This window comes from Protomyctophum parallelum (genome assembly GCF_964188405.1).
Source record: "Protomyctophum parallelum genome assembly, chromosome: 1".
Classification (NCBI taxonomy): domain Eukaryota; kingdom Metazoa; phylum Chordata; class Actinopteri; order Myctophiformes; family Myctophidae; genus Protomyctophum; species Protomyctophum parallelum.
The window spans coordinates 20807852-20820362 of NC_139697.1; the positions used below are offsets into that span (position 1 = coordinate 20807852).

The window sequence follows — 12511 nt, forward strand, 5'->3', positions numbered from 1 at the left end:
TCAACCAGAATGTCAAGCCTTCTTCTATTACTTTGGTATCATGTTTGCTACAAATAATAACAGAATTTCATGAAATGATGCAGCCTTCCAGAGCTGCAGATCTCTCACCAACAGAGGAGCCTTTTTTTCAGGTCGTAACATTGTTTCTATATTCTTGCATGAGAAACTATGAGAGTCTAACAACAACACGTGTGGAGTCTCCATCTCCTGTTTGATTGCTCTTTCAAAACTAACAACCCATGTGTTTTACACATGCATTTCCACATCATAATTGACATGAGGTTGTTTCAGAAAACTCATACAGTAGCATTTACGTCTCTCTCTCTCTCTCTCTCTCTCTCTCTCTCTCCTGTTCCCTTGCTCCTCTAAATGTTGTGGCATTGTCATGTGTAAGGGCTTAGGATGATTACAAAATAATTTGAAAATAGAATAAGTGCACAGAGTCTAAGTTGAGGTTTAGTCCGTCTGTCAACATATGACAGCTGCAGGGCAATTTTCATTGTGGCACGAGTGGTTTTGTGGTAAATGTGCACTCTCATTTATCTAAACTACATCCTAAGCTGTGGCTGCCGCTTCATTATTGGAACAGGCCACATGGTTCACAATGTGCATTTTGTTCCTAAATGAAAAATCTGTGCCGAAATTTGACTGACTTGAATGCATATGTTTTGAGGGTGGGGGGGGGGGGGAAAGAGCATAAAGCTTTTGTTCTCCAGGCACGTGTGTGTGTGTGTGTGTGTGTGTGTGTGTGTGTGTGTGTGTGTGTGTGTGTGTGTGTGTGTGTGTGTGTGTGTGTGTGTGTGTGTGTGTGTGTGTGTTGTGTGTGTGTGTGTGTGTGTGTGTGTGTGTGTGTGTGTGTGTGTGTGTGTGTGTGTGTGTGTGTGTGTGTGTGTGTGTGTGTGTGTGTGTTTGTGTGTGTGTGTGTGTGTGTGTATGTGTGTGTGTGTGTCTGTGTGTCTGTCTGTCTGTGTGTGTGTGTGTGTGTGTGTGTGTGTGTGTGTGTGTGTGTGTGTGTGTGTGTGTGTGTGTGTGTGTGTGTGGGCATGCGTGCGTGCGTGCATGCGTGCATGTGTGTGTGGACGAGAGAGAGAGAGAGAGAGAGAGAGAGAGAGAGCATATCAAACCACATTTAAAAAATGAAAACAAGCAAAACATATGCTTTTTGGTATAACCTAATAAGAAAACTATGCTTCACCTACCAGACCGTGAAATGTCACTAACTGCATGAACAGATGCAGGCATGCAGCACAACGTACATATACCAACATTTCCATCATGTCATCCCACCCAGTCAGACATAGATTAGGAGGACTGCATTGGTTCAATATCTATTCATTGCTCACCAGACTTTCATTCATTGCAGACTGCGCAGTGCAGACAACACAGTGGTTTTCAACCAGTGGTCTAGTGGGGACCACCAGTGGTCCTTGAGGGGGTTCCAGGTGGACCCCAGCTAAATGATGCAGAGTTGGTAACCAAATGGACCCATATAGATCGTTAACGCTTGAGAGCGTAAAATTAGCGTAAAATGATAATTTTACGCTCTCAAGAGTTAAATAATTGTTAAACATCTGCATTCGTTTACACATTATTTACAAGAAGTCTACACAATTAGAAAATGTCTATGGTACTAAAATCTTATCCAACGATAACAAAATATTCTTAATTTTGGGTCTGAGAGGCTAAACAATGTCATCAAATGGTGGTCCGTGTTTGTTGGCTCAAATGCCAACTAAAATAATGGACCTTGTTTGATATGAAAGAGGTTGAAAACCACTGGTTTAACATACCGGTAATACCTTCTGCGTTTTCCTGCGCAAACAGTCCTCCCTTGAAGCGCATCGGTATCCCACAAGCCCTTGGTCGGTGCTCGGGTAAGCTATTCATTGTGGTTGACAGACAGCACTGTTTGCAGCAGCACACACACACAGTCAGGCGGAGAAAAACAAACAACCGACGAACGAACATGACAGACAAGAAACAGCCAGTGGACCTGGGACTATTAGAGGAGGATGATGAGTTCGAGGAATTCCCAGCCGAGGGTAAGTAGCTATAACTCCTCGTGGAGAAAGTATAGTTTGATTCATTTCGCTTTGATAAGTGTATGAAAGGGCCCAACAGCAGTGAGTGACTCAGCTAGCCTTGCTATGCTAACGTTAGCATTAGTTAGCAAGCTTGCTATAGTTGCTTAACTGACAGTACAAGCTCCGTTTTTCAATGTCCGACTCTAGAGAAACGTCCCCCCCCCCCCCCCATAATAGTGTTTATGTAACTGTCGTGAATGAATCTCTTGTCCGTGTTAGTTCTGTTACTGCTCCCAACTAGCCTGTAGTGTAGCGGACTAGTCGGCAGGCAAGCAAACGAAAATAGCATATCTACAAACCCACAACACGTCGCAAATGCGACGCGCTGTGTGCTTGTAGATCGGCTATTTTGGGCGCGAGACACCGTCGTACGAGGGACGCGTATTCGCCAGTCGTTCGATCCATCCACGCGCATAATGTACACACACATGTCGCAGACTTGCTGCTGGACTGATTGTTGGCTGATTGTAGTGAAATGGTTTTTAATTGCAGGTTTGTTTATGTTCTATTTTCAGATTGGACCGGGCTGGAGGAAGACGAGGATGCCCACGTGTGGGAGGATAATTGGGATGACGATAATGTAGAGGATGATTTCTCAAATCAACTCAGGTAACCCAAAACAAATCGTAGCTGTCGTCTGGAACTCTGAATACCTTGTACAATGATGACTGATCATCTTTTTTTTTTTGCATACATTCTTAAAGGTTTTAGTAGCAGTTTGTCATGACATTTCAGCAAAGAAGACATTTTAATTTACATATTTAGTGGAATTATAAGCTCTTATCATGCATCATCTCATACTGGACAATCGGAATACCTGTTGCCTGTGATTGTTTGGCCGTTTGCTCGTTTACATACAACGTAAATTTTCCCTTCAATTTCAATGGCATTTAATGTTTTGATGTTTAATTTACGCCGTATTTAGTGGAATTCTGAAGTCATTTCTCAGTTCATTGTCAATGGCAAATATTGAGACGGGCGGGGACAAGATTTAGCGGACATTTGACCGGAATACCCCTTTCATTGTCAATGGCAAATCTTGAGACGTGTGGGGACAAAAGCTGTTTATAGAAGGGGCTAGTGCCCCTTAAAAAATAGTTTCCCCCCCTGTAATGACATGCCCAAATTAGGGCTGAGAGGTTGAATCAAATGTGCTTTGACACACCAAGGTGCACACAATTACAAATTGTAGTAAAGGCATTAGTATAAACAACGGCAGCTTTAGCCAATGAGCATAAAGGTGCTCTTCTATGCCCTTCTGGTCTCATGGTGTGCTTTCACACACACACACACACACACACACACACACACACACACACACACACACACACACACACACACACACACACACACACACGGTGCATTGAACCCATGTACTGTACACATTTTGAATTACCCATGTGTGTTCACTTGAGGAGGTGTATCGGGCTTGGTTTCACATGACACGCACCTTTTTTTTTCAGTGCGGGAGGGGTGAACTACACACGCATACAATACACCGCCATACCCGGTAAATGTACTGGTGCAACCAATGAAAATGTTTAGTTACTCATAGGGCGGGGGCGATATGACCGAAATCTCATATTTTCGAATCACGAGATAGCATTATTTTTGGTACAATGAATGAATTATTCAATTATTATATAAAATTGCCACGTGGAAAAGCATTTTGAAATGATATACTCAACAAAAAAAAGCCGGTAACGTACTATATATTTATTTTTATTTAGAACCTTGAGAGAGTTGAAAACGGTAAAACGCCAGAACAGCAGCTAACACTCCAAGACCAATCCATCCCCCCCAAAATAGGCTCCACTGCAGGGCTTGACATTTAAAGGCTTGTCCTGTTGTCCGGGACAACTAATAAAGGAGTGCTTCAAGAAGTGCTTCAAGAAGTTAATGTCAAGCCCCGAGTAGGGCAGCGCTTCCCAAATGTTTTGGGCCGTGCACCCTGTTACCTCCCGACCTAGCCGACACACCTAGACTGAAAGGAAATATATGTGCAATATGTATGTTTATCATATAATGTGACATTGAATAGCAGCCTAATCTTTAATGTCTTTGTTAGAACAAATGTATAATGTGCTAAGCTTAATAATTGCCATAATCCGATTAATCTATAATGAACAATTGTTCTTTGCAGCCCTACTAAATACAAACACACACACAACTTTGTATTACTATACTTCAGAGGAGGTCAACATTTCAGAACGGCCATAACCCTAATGCTGAAAAGTGCCTATCTTAGGGGTGGACGATATGGCGATAATTATCGTCGGGACGATACAACGTCTCCACGATATGGCTTTTTAGAGTTATCGTTTTCATCACGATAAATGTGCTGCATCAGACAGTGAATGCACACTCTATATATGCAGTTCTATGCCGTAATTTTTACTTCTGCAGTACGACAGTTTCGTTCACAAAAAATAAAAGATCTACAAGCTAACCACACGTTGCTACGGCACCCCAATGGACGACGTGGTTTGCTTATAACTCTGTTGAGTTCTCAGCACTCCCAAAGTCCCCGCCCCCTTTCTTCTAGGCAGAGGGAAACAGCATTGCGCTGAGCTGTAGCCTCATGTAGTAAACAGCTCAACATGTCGAGGAAGGGCGACGTGTTTATAGTTCCCAAAAAGAACTCCACGTCTGTCACACAGACAGAGCCCGTGTGTTAAGACCAACGTGACTCGTCTTCATGGATATAAACTCACAAAACAACAGCATAGACTGCAGGACTCCTCCACCACCATTTACCACGCTATCGTCTGCTACGCTACAGAGTAAATTGTCCGTAACACCGGGGCTCCACCGGGCGCATCAGCATCGCGTCTCCGTCACCATCACAGAATGTTCCCCTTTTAATCAATGAAGGGGTCACCATTAAAATTGAACTGGTTCGTTTGTTGACGCACGCGACGGAGACGCAACGCGCCCGGTGGAGCCCTGGCGTTAGGCTGGCCACGGCTAGTAGCCAAGTAGCCAAGCACCAGAGGCGCGCGCGCCGCTCACTGTACACGCGTCGCTCGCTTAATAATCATTAATTTCTGTATCAATGCGGACATAACGTGGTAAATGTTCATAAGCACACAAGTGTACAAAATGCTTTTTACACTTGATTTATCTCCAGAGTCCTCAGTCCTGCACCCCCACAATGCCATATGCGAGTTTAGCCTTAACATCTACATGTTATTCAATGTATTACTTTAGCACAAAATAATCTTTTCTAAACCAAGCCCTCATTCAAAAGTTATGTAAGTAAGTAAAATGAAATGTTATTTATAAAGCACCTTAAGAAACAAAGTTAGAAGGTAAAAACAAGGAACATATCAATCACAGTTGTGACAATATCAGAACAAAAACAGACGAGGCAGAACAGAAACATAGGGCTATACAAATGAATGTATTTTCTGTGAATTAACTCAGTTTAATCCAGTGATCCTCAGCCATTTTAATTTCAAGGACCCCAATAGAAAAGGAACCACCGCTCATCCGCTGAAAAAAACTTTAGAGAGGTGCTGGAGCCACAAAGGGAATAAGAGAAAAAATAAAGGGAAGCTCCGCACACTCAGATCTGTGCACAATCAATTTATTTTTGGCAAGCTTTCGTTCTACTGACCTTCTTCAGGCATTTCAAGGACTTATCCAGGAATTTCAAGGACCCCCAAATTAAATGTATATGAATTAGCCTATAGGGTGACAGGGTCCCAGGCCTTTTCATTGTGATTTTCATCTCTGCACTGGGACCCCATGTTACAGACATGTTTACAATATTTTACAACAGTAGCTACTTATATTTTGTTATTTAAAGCTGTGATTATTTATTTAAGAAGCACTGTTCTGAACCAATGTTTGCCTTTAAATAAATAAAAATTTAATCATCCTTAACCTTTTAAGCTAAAATAATGATGAGCGGGGACTTAAAATCATTGTTTTAATTGATGGCCTTCATGCCCTGGCACTTGGCCTTGTGCCCTCAAAAAGTTGACCACACTAAAGGCCACATGGGACTCATAACAACTTTTTGGGAATCATTTGAATGACCACCTGTGCATCCCGGGACCCATTACATTGAAAACCTATTTACATCACTGATACAGCGTCACACAAAAGCAGCAAAAGTAGAAGATACACAAGCACGAGATGTGTGAGTGAAGTGACATGATTTGAGCTTGTAGATCTGCTACTTTAGCCCTTTTTTAATTTGAATCCTATATGGGATTTCCACCGACAGAGACGATAAGCAGAGCTTGCGGATCTGCTATTTCTGTTGCTTTTGTGTGATGCTATAGTATGGTAGAGCATACATTTGCAAGACATAAAATATAAAAAAATGACAACAAGCGGTTTCTGCTGACAGCTACATTATAATAGTGTGGGGTGTGTGTGCTCGTGCACATACCGATGAGGAGTTTCTCATGGTATTTAAATGTCTAAATACAGTCTAAATGGTATTTCTTAAATTTTTGTTACCTTGTACTGTTAAGTAACTTGAAAAATAACCATAAAAAACCGCGCGCGAAAATATCGTGATAATATCGTGTATCGTGATAAGCTTGAAAAAATATCGTGATAAAAGTTTTGTCCATATCGCCCACCCCTAGCCTATCTACAAGTTCACAGGCTTTAGAACTAGGATCGAGTGTTGCACCAACTCCCCAAAGCCATGTTTCTCGACCATGTAGATTGGATCCATGTCTTTGCAGATGTGCTTGGCAATGGTAGCAGTTGTCTCCTTCGGAGGCAAAAGCCTGTTGCAGCGTCTGGGTTTTTTCCTGAGCACTAAAGTCAATGTTACTCCACTCAACCCTGCATTTGCTGCTCTCAAAAATGGACTCCTGTATTTCTTTGTTGTACACGGGTGATAAAATAAGTTGGTCGTGTTGGAGTCCGGGCAGCGGCCTACTGTCCAAACTACTGTGGTCTGGTCCCTGTCGGCCTTTTAAAAATCACACCCGTGTGAACTGAGTGGTGCAACTACACATTTATTGTTATAGTTACTGTACTGTAAGGTATTTGTAAAATTAGCCTCAGGTTGTAAAACATTAGAACCAGGAAAGCATCTGTGTCATTTTACATTTTTGGTTAAGTACTCTAGTCTGTGCATGAATTTCAAGGTTTCTCAACAGTGTCACTTGAAGGTCTCACACACACACGCACACATACCGCGGTCATGCACACACACGCACCGCGTTCATGCACACACGCAGCATTTATGCGTGTTGCTACGACGCAGCATTGTGTTGCTACGTGTTATACACACACACACGTGCGATACCGCATGCACACCACTCGTGCTCATGATGACTGATACATGATACAGGTACACGGACATTGCTGGGTGTAGGAGTGGTTGCACCACTCAAAAATCCAAACCACATGCGACAGAAGTTCCCCCCTTTTCCTCCTGCTTGTGTTGGCTGGTCATCTTATTGACCATCATCTTGTTGAGAATTCACGTTATCCCGCTCTGAATCTCGTCCGCTGTCGTCTCACTTCACGTTTTTGTTTCTGTATTAGCACGTAGCAGCGTGCCGTGTTGTATAGCGCTGTGGCGTAAAATACTGCCGTAAAGCCCGTTTTGCGACAGTGATATCAACGATAGACATTTTCTATCGTCCACCCCGGACTAGATGTATTGTCATATAGCCCAGCCCTAGTTGCACAGATGTTTTGTCGCACGTGACCAAAATGGTTGCACTCTAGAGACCTGACTGACTAGTATTATTATGCCATTGTTTTATTCAGCCCAATTACGATGGCTTTAATGTTATGAGGGTTATATAATTAAGTAATTTCTAGAAGACGACATTAACAGGCATAGCCGCCAGCTTTGCGCAATCATGAAATCCATAGCCAGCATGCGTTTGGGCAATGTATTATATTTTTCACTCCCATCTCCTAATGGTTTTCCCAATCAATAGCAGAGGGTACTTACGCCTTAAACACCCACCTGTAATCATCTCCACTGACTCGATTTTTCTTGGTTCTATTCTTTTCTCTCCCCTGCAGAGCGGAGCTCGAAAAACACGGTTACAAGATGGAGACATCGTAGCGTTGTACAAGACCCTTCACAATCGGCAAATGTTGGATTATATGGACTTTCATGTTTGAATATTCCTTGGCTAGCATTCCCACTAGCATTTTTTTTTTGTATTACATGTTGACTTAAAGTAAAGTCTTTGGCGAAAATGGTCTGTTTGGCTGTTTTTATTTTTCACATTGGTTTACTACATGCTCTTATCACAATCACATTGTCCCTTGGTCGTGTCACCAATAATTCTAGGTCTTTTTAACATACGTATGAATAGTCTAAACTGGGCTGCATAATTACTATTTATTTTACGCCACTAAAAAGCACTGTGAAATCTTCACAACTAAATAATGAATTACGATGATCTCCATGACTTGCTAACATGATATTACCTCTGATTAAACTTGATCATAATCAGTGAGGGAAGACATACGTTACTAGGTTTGCTTGGTTTATATCATAATCCCCCCCATTAAAAGTGTGTGTGTATAGAGAGATGTGTGTGTGTGTGTATGTATTTTATGCATAAACACATGTACAGTATATTCTCAAACGTTTAAGATGAGATATGTTTGACTCTTTACAATAGAATTTGGCTTTAATATCTTTTGGAACCTTTTTTGTTTGTGCAAGGGCCATTGATCTCCTGTATGGCTTTGCTGCCAACGCAATGCTTAACCCGTCTATAATGGAGAGCTAATTTACTGACCTGCGACCACACTCCACATCTATTTTAGACCACATGAATGTTGCATGATATTAATGAAGTGTCAAGTGCTCTGTGCTTTTTTCTTTCTTTTAATGTGATAATCCACCATTTCAAACTATACCAGATCCTTTATGAATGACCCTGCTCTTTTTAAAGCTTTAACCCATTTTGAGCGGGAACCCCTTTTGGTAATTTAGCTATTGAAAAATAGCAGATCTACAAACTCATAGCGCGCCACCGAGTGTCATGATTTAGATTTTTATTTTTTATTTTCAGGCCTGAATGGGTTAATCATAATGCGTGTGTGTGTGTGTGTGTGTGTGAGAGAGTGCACACGGGGGGTAAAAGTGGAAAAAACGTACAGTACATAAGCCGTGTGTGTTGGCAGTTCAGATGATGTGTAAACTGTCAACGTGCGCGCGTGTAAGTGCAAAGAATACACAAGTCGTGATCAGTTCCTCTGCACAGAGAAGCCTCTTCCCTTTCAGAGCCCACCGCGCTGGGCTGAATCCCATGAGGAGAGATTATCCACTGCCATGTTTGTCAGAGGTGGGGAGGGGGTCCTCAGCATGGGGGCCTCCCAGCCTTAGCCCTGCCTGGACCTGCCCCTTACTGCCAAACCAGGCCCTATACTCTTCCGCTCGGCTCGGCGGGGGTCCTCGCGCTACTGAACCAGAGACCAATTTAGCTGAGCCGCACTCCCCCGGCAAAGTGATTTCTCTCTCTGCGTTTCTGCCGTCTCTCAGTCCCAGGGTCCTAATGAGGTGAAATGGATGCCAGTAAGACCCCAAGTTTACAAGAGCTGCTTTCAAACCAGGAAACGCCACCTCATTCTCCTCAGGTGCATATGCCAGGTATATACTGTATACCAGGTATTATTTCTTTGTATTGTCCCATGTGCTGATTTATTAAACTGCTTCCAGGTCTGCCTGCCTATACAGCTTGCATTTGGAAGGATTCATTTTGCCCTCAATCCCAGTGTTCTGGTTTACAGAACGTTTTTGCATCAGCGAGTGAGGAGTGTCACTTCAAGAGTTTAAGGTGCGCCGTTCAAATCGAAATGCCGTGGAATCAAAAGTAGTGAGACAGCCTTTTTGAAGCTTTAACGATAGTGTAGATTATAGAAGCTGGCAAGTCAGTCTCCCGTAGTCTCCGGAGAAAACATGAAGTCCCAGTTTACTGCTAGTTTTCAACCCAAACAATCAGCGTACATACATATCACCTGCCCAGCAGGTCTCCTGAGTGCACAGATGAGCACTCCAAATTGCATTTCTGCCTGCTCCTATACCGATTAGATGTACCCTTTGTCTATAAACTGGGGGGAATTGTTTTCCTTTATCGGCAGCTTGTATTTGATCACGCTTAAGTGCCCTGGGTCAGATGATTATTCCAAAGGGTTAGAATTTAAAGTCAACGGAGTGAGAACATCGGTAAGTGAGCGCAGCAAAGGAGGAACCCGTGGCCATTTTGTTTGTGCCGCGAGCGTAAGATTGGTCCCTTGTGTTTGACACCACGAGGGCCACAGTGGACCCCGCCCCCCACACCACCCAACCCATTTATTCAGGGCCTTTCAGTTTTACTGTAGGCCTGCTATCTTTACTTTAATCTGACTTTATGGGTACTTTCATTTGCTCCCATGTTTTGTTGATATTCCGTGACCCACATGATTCCCCCTGACATGAACGCAGATCCACTGTGGCTGGTATTGACGTGTGCTTTCGTATTATGCAGACTTATCATGAATACAAACATTATGGCAAAGCAAGCCCCTAAACACATTTTATCTGGTCGTTGATTTTAAAGCGATTATTGTTTGTTTATGATCGAGAAGGAAACGTTTTTTTTGTCTATTTTCACATTGTTGAATTATTCCTTCTCACATCTCTTTTAAGTTAGCATACAGGATTTTGTTTGTCTAAAATCAATGTTCACAATAAGTCGGTGTTGTGTTTTAAATCGGTTTATCCTTCTGTGAGAAGTATTTATGCAGTGAGTGTGATGATGAAAAAAACTGTTTTTTCTTTTCTTAAAAAAAAGAAAAAAGCATTCCTTTCCACACTGCCCCAGCCTACACAGATTTGAAACAACATGACTTTGGCATAACGGAGCACTTCATGTTGGTAAGATGGCAGATCTATTGTTCTGAATTAAGGCCTGTGAGTTTGGGCGATGCCAGTGTTTATTTCGTCGACACAACTAAGACGAAAAATGTTCGACGACTACCTTTTTCCACTGACAGAAACTAAATAAAAACTATGATGAGTAAGACTAAATATATTGACAATTTCGTCAGCAAATAAAAACTGGACTAAAATGTTAGGAAGGGACTAGTGGACAAGAGATCCAGTGAAAGTCATTTTACAATCTGGTTGCATGCTGAAAATAGCCGATCTACAAGCTCACAACGCGTCGCAGCAGATGTAAAATCAGCCATTACGACGGCATCAAGGCCCGCCAAAATACATTTTAGTCGACTAAGTCAACTCAACTGTAAGATTTAGTCGACTAAAATCTTATAATATTTAGTCGACTGAAACTAGACTAACACTAAATGAAAACTATTCAAGAGACTGTGACTAAAACTAAAATCTAAATTTGCTGCCAAAAACAACACTTCCTAAGTTCCTGGTGGCCACTCCAGCTCTTCCACTGCCACAGCAGCCGTGTTGATTTCCTCGACTAATACTATGACGAAAAATGTTTGTCGACTACCTTTTTTCACAGAGGAAAACTACATGGACACTAAGCCATGATGACAAAAACTTTGACTACTGGCAATTTCGTCAACAAATAAAAACGAGAATAAAATGTTAGGAAGGGACGTACGAGCGGACAAGAGATCCAGTCATTTTACACTTGGTTGCATGTTGAAAATAGCAGATCTACAAGCTCACAACACGTCGTGTGAGCTTATAGATCGGCTATTTTCAGCAAGTGTAAAATCAGCCACTACGACGGACGGCGGCATCAAGGCCAAAATACATTTTAGTCGACTAAATCAACTGTACGGTCGACTAAAATCGAATGACATTTAGTCGAAACTAACACTAAATCATTCCAGGTGACTAAAACAACTGTAGATTTAGTCGACTAAAATCGTTTGACATTTAGTCGAAACTAAAACTAGACGTAACACTAAATCATTCCAGGTGACAAAAAATGTGACTAAAACTAAATGGAAAAACCATTCAAGAGACTACGACTAAAACTAAAACTCAACACTGTGCACATGCATGCAGGGCCCTCTCTCCTTCTGCTTGGCCCTATAGTAGCCGCCGTGTCGTCCTCTCTGAGATGACACGGGGTGGGCTGGCGTGGCGTTGTGTGCGCAGCCAGGGAGCGTGCAGCTGCAACAATAATAGCCCTAATTGCACATTTATTTTGTGGTGCCGAAATTAGCGGCAGGGCTACAATGCTACTACAACCACCCCCCACCCCCTAAAACCCCTCTTGCAAAGATGGAAAGGAGAAAATCAAATTAATGACAAGAGAGAGAGAGAAAAGAATTAAGAAACCCAGGGAGTCTCTCAGGGGGTGCGTTGCGTTCAGCGCAGAGAGACCCATCACTGCCACCCACTGCCCCAAACGTCCCACACCTGCATGCTTGCACCCCCGCTAAAGTAAACACAGATAATAAGGTGTAATTACTTTAGAGAAAATAATAACGAGGAGCGCGCTCCAGAG

At 42.5% G+C, this 12511-nt stretch overlaps 1 protein-coding gene across 1 annotated transcript; it reads left to right on the top strand.

Moving 5' to 3' along the window:
- Positions 1 to 1899: 1899 nt before the first annotated feature.
- sem1 (SEM1 26S proteasome subunit) lies at positions 1900 to 8276 on the top strand. The gene is made up of 3 exons (XM_083763221.1): positions 1900 to 2042; positions 2600 to 2693; positions 8097 to 8276. The coding sequence occupies exons 1-3, from the start codon at positions 1967 to 1969 to the stop codon at positions 8137 to 8139; spliced, it is 213 nt and encodes a 70-aa protein (XP_083619347.1). The 5' UTR covers positions 1900 to 1966; the 3' UTR covers positions 8140 to 8276.
- The last annotated feature ends 4235 nt before the right edge of the window (positions 8277 to 12511 follow it).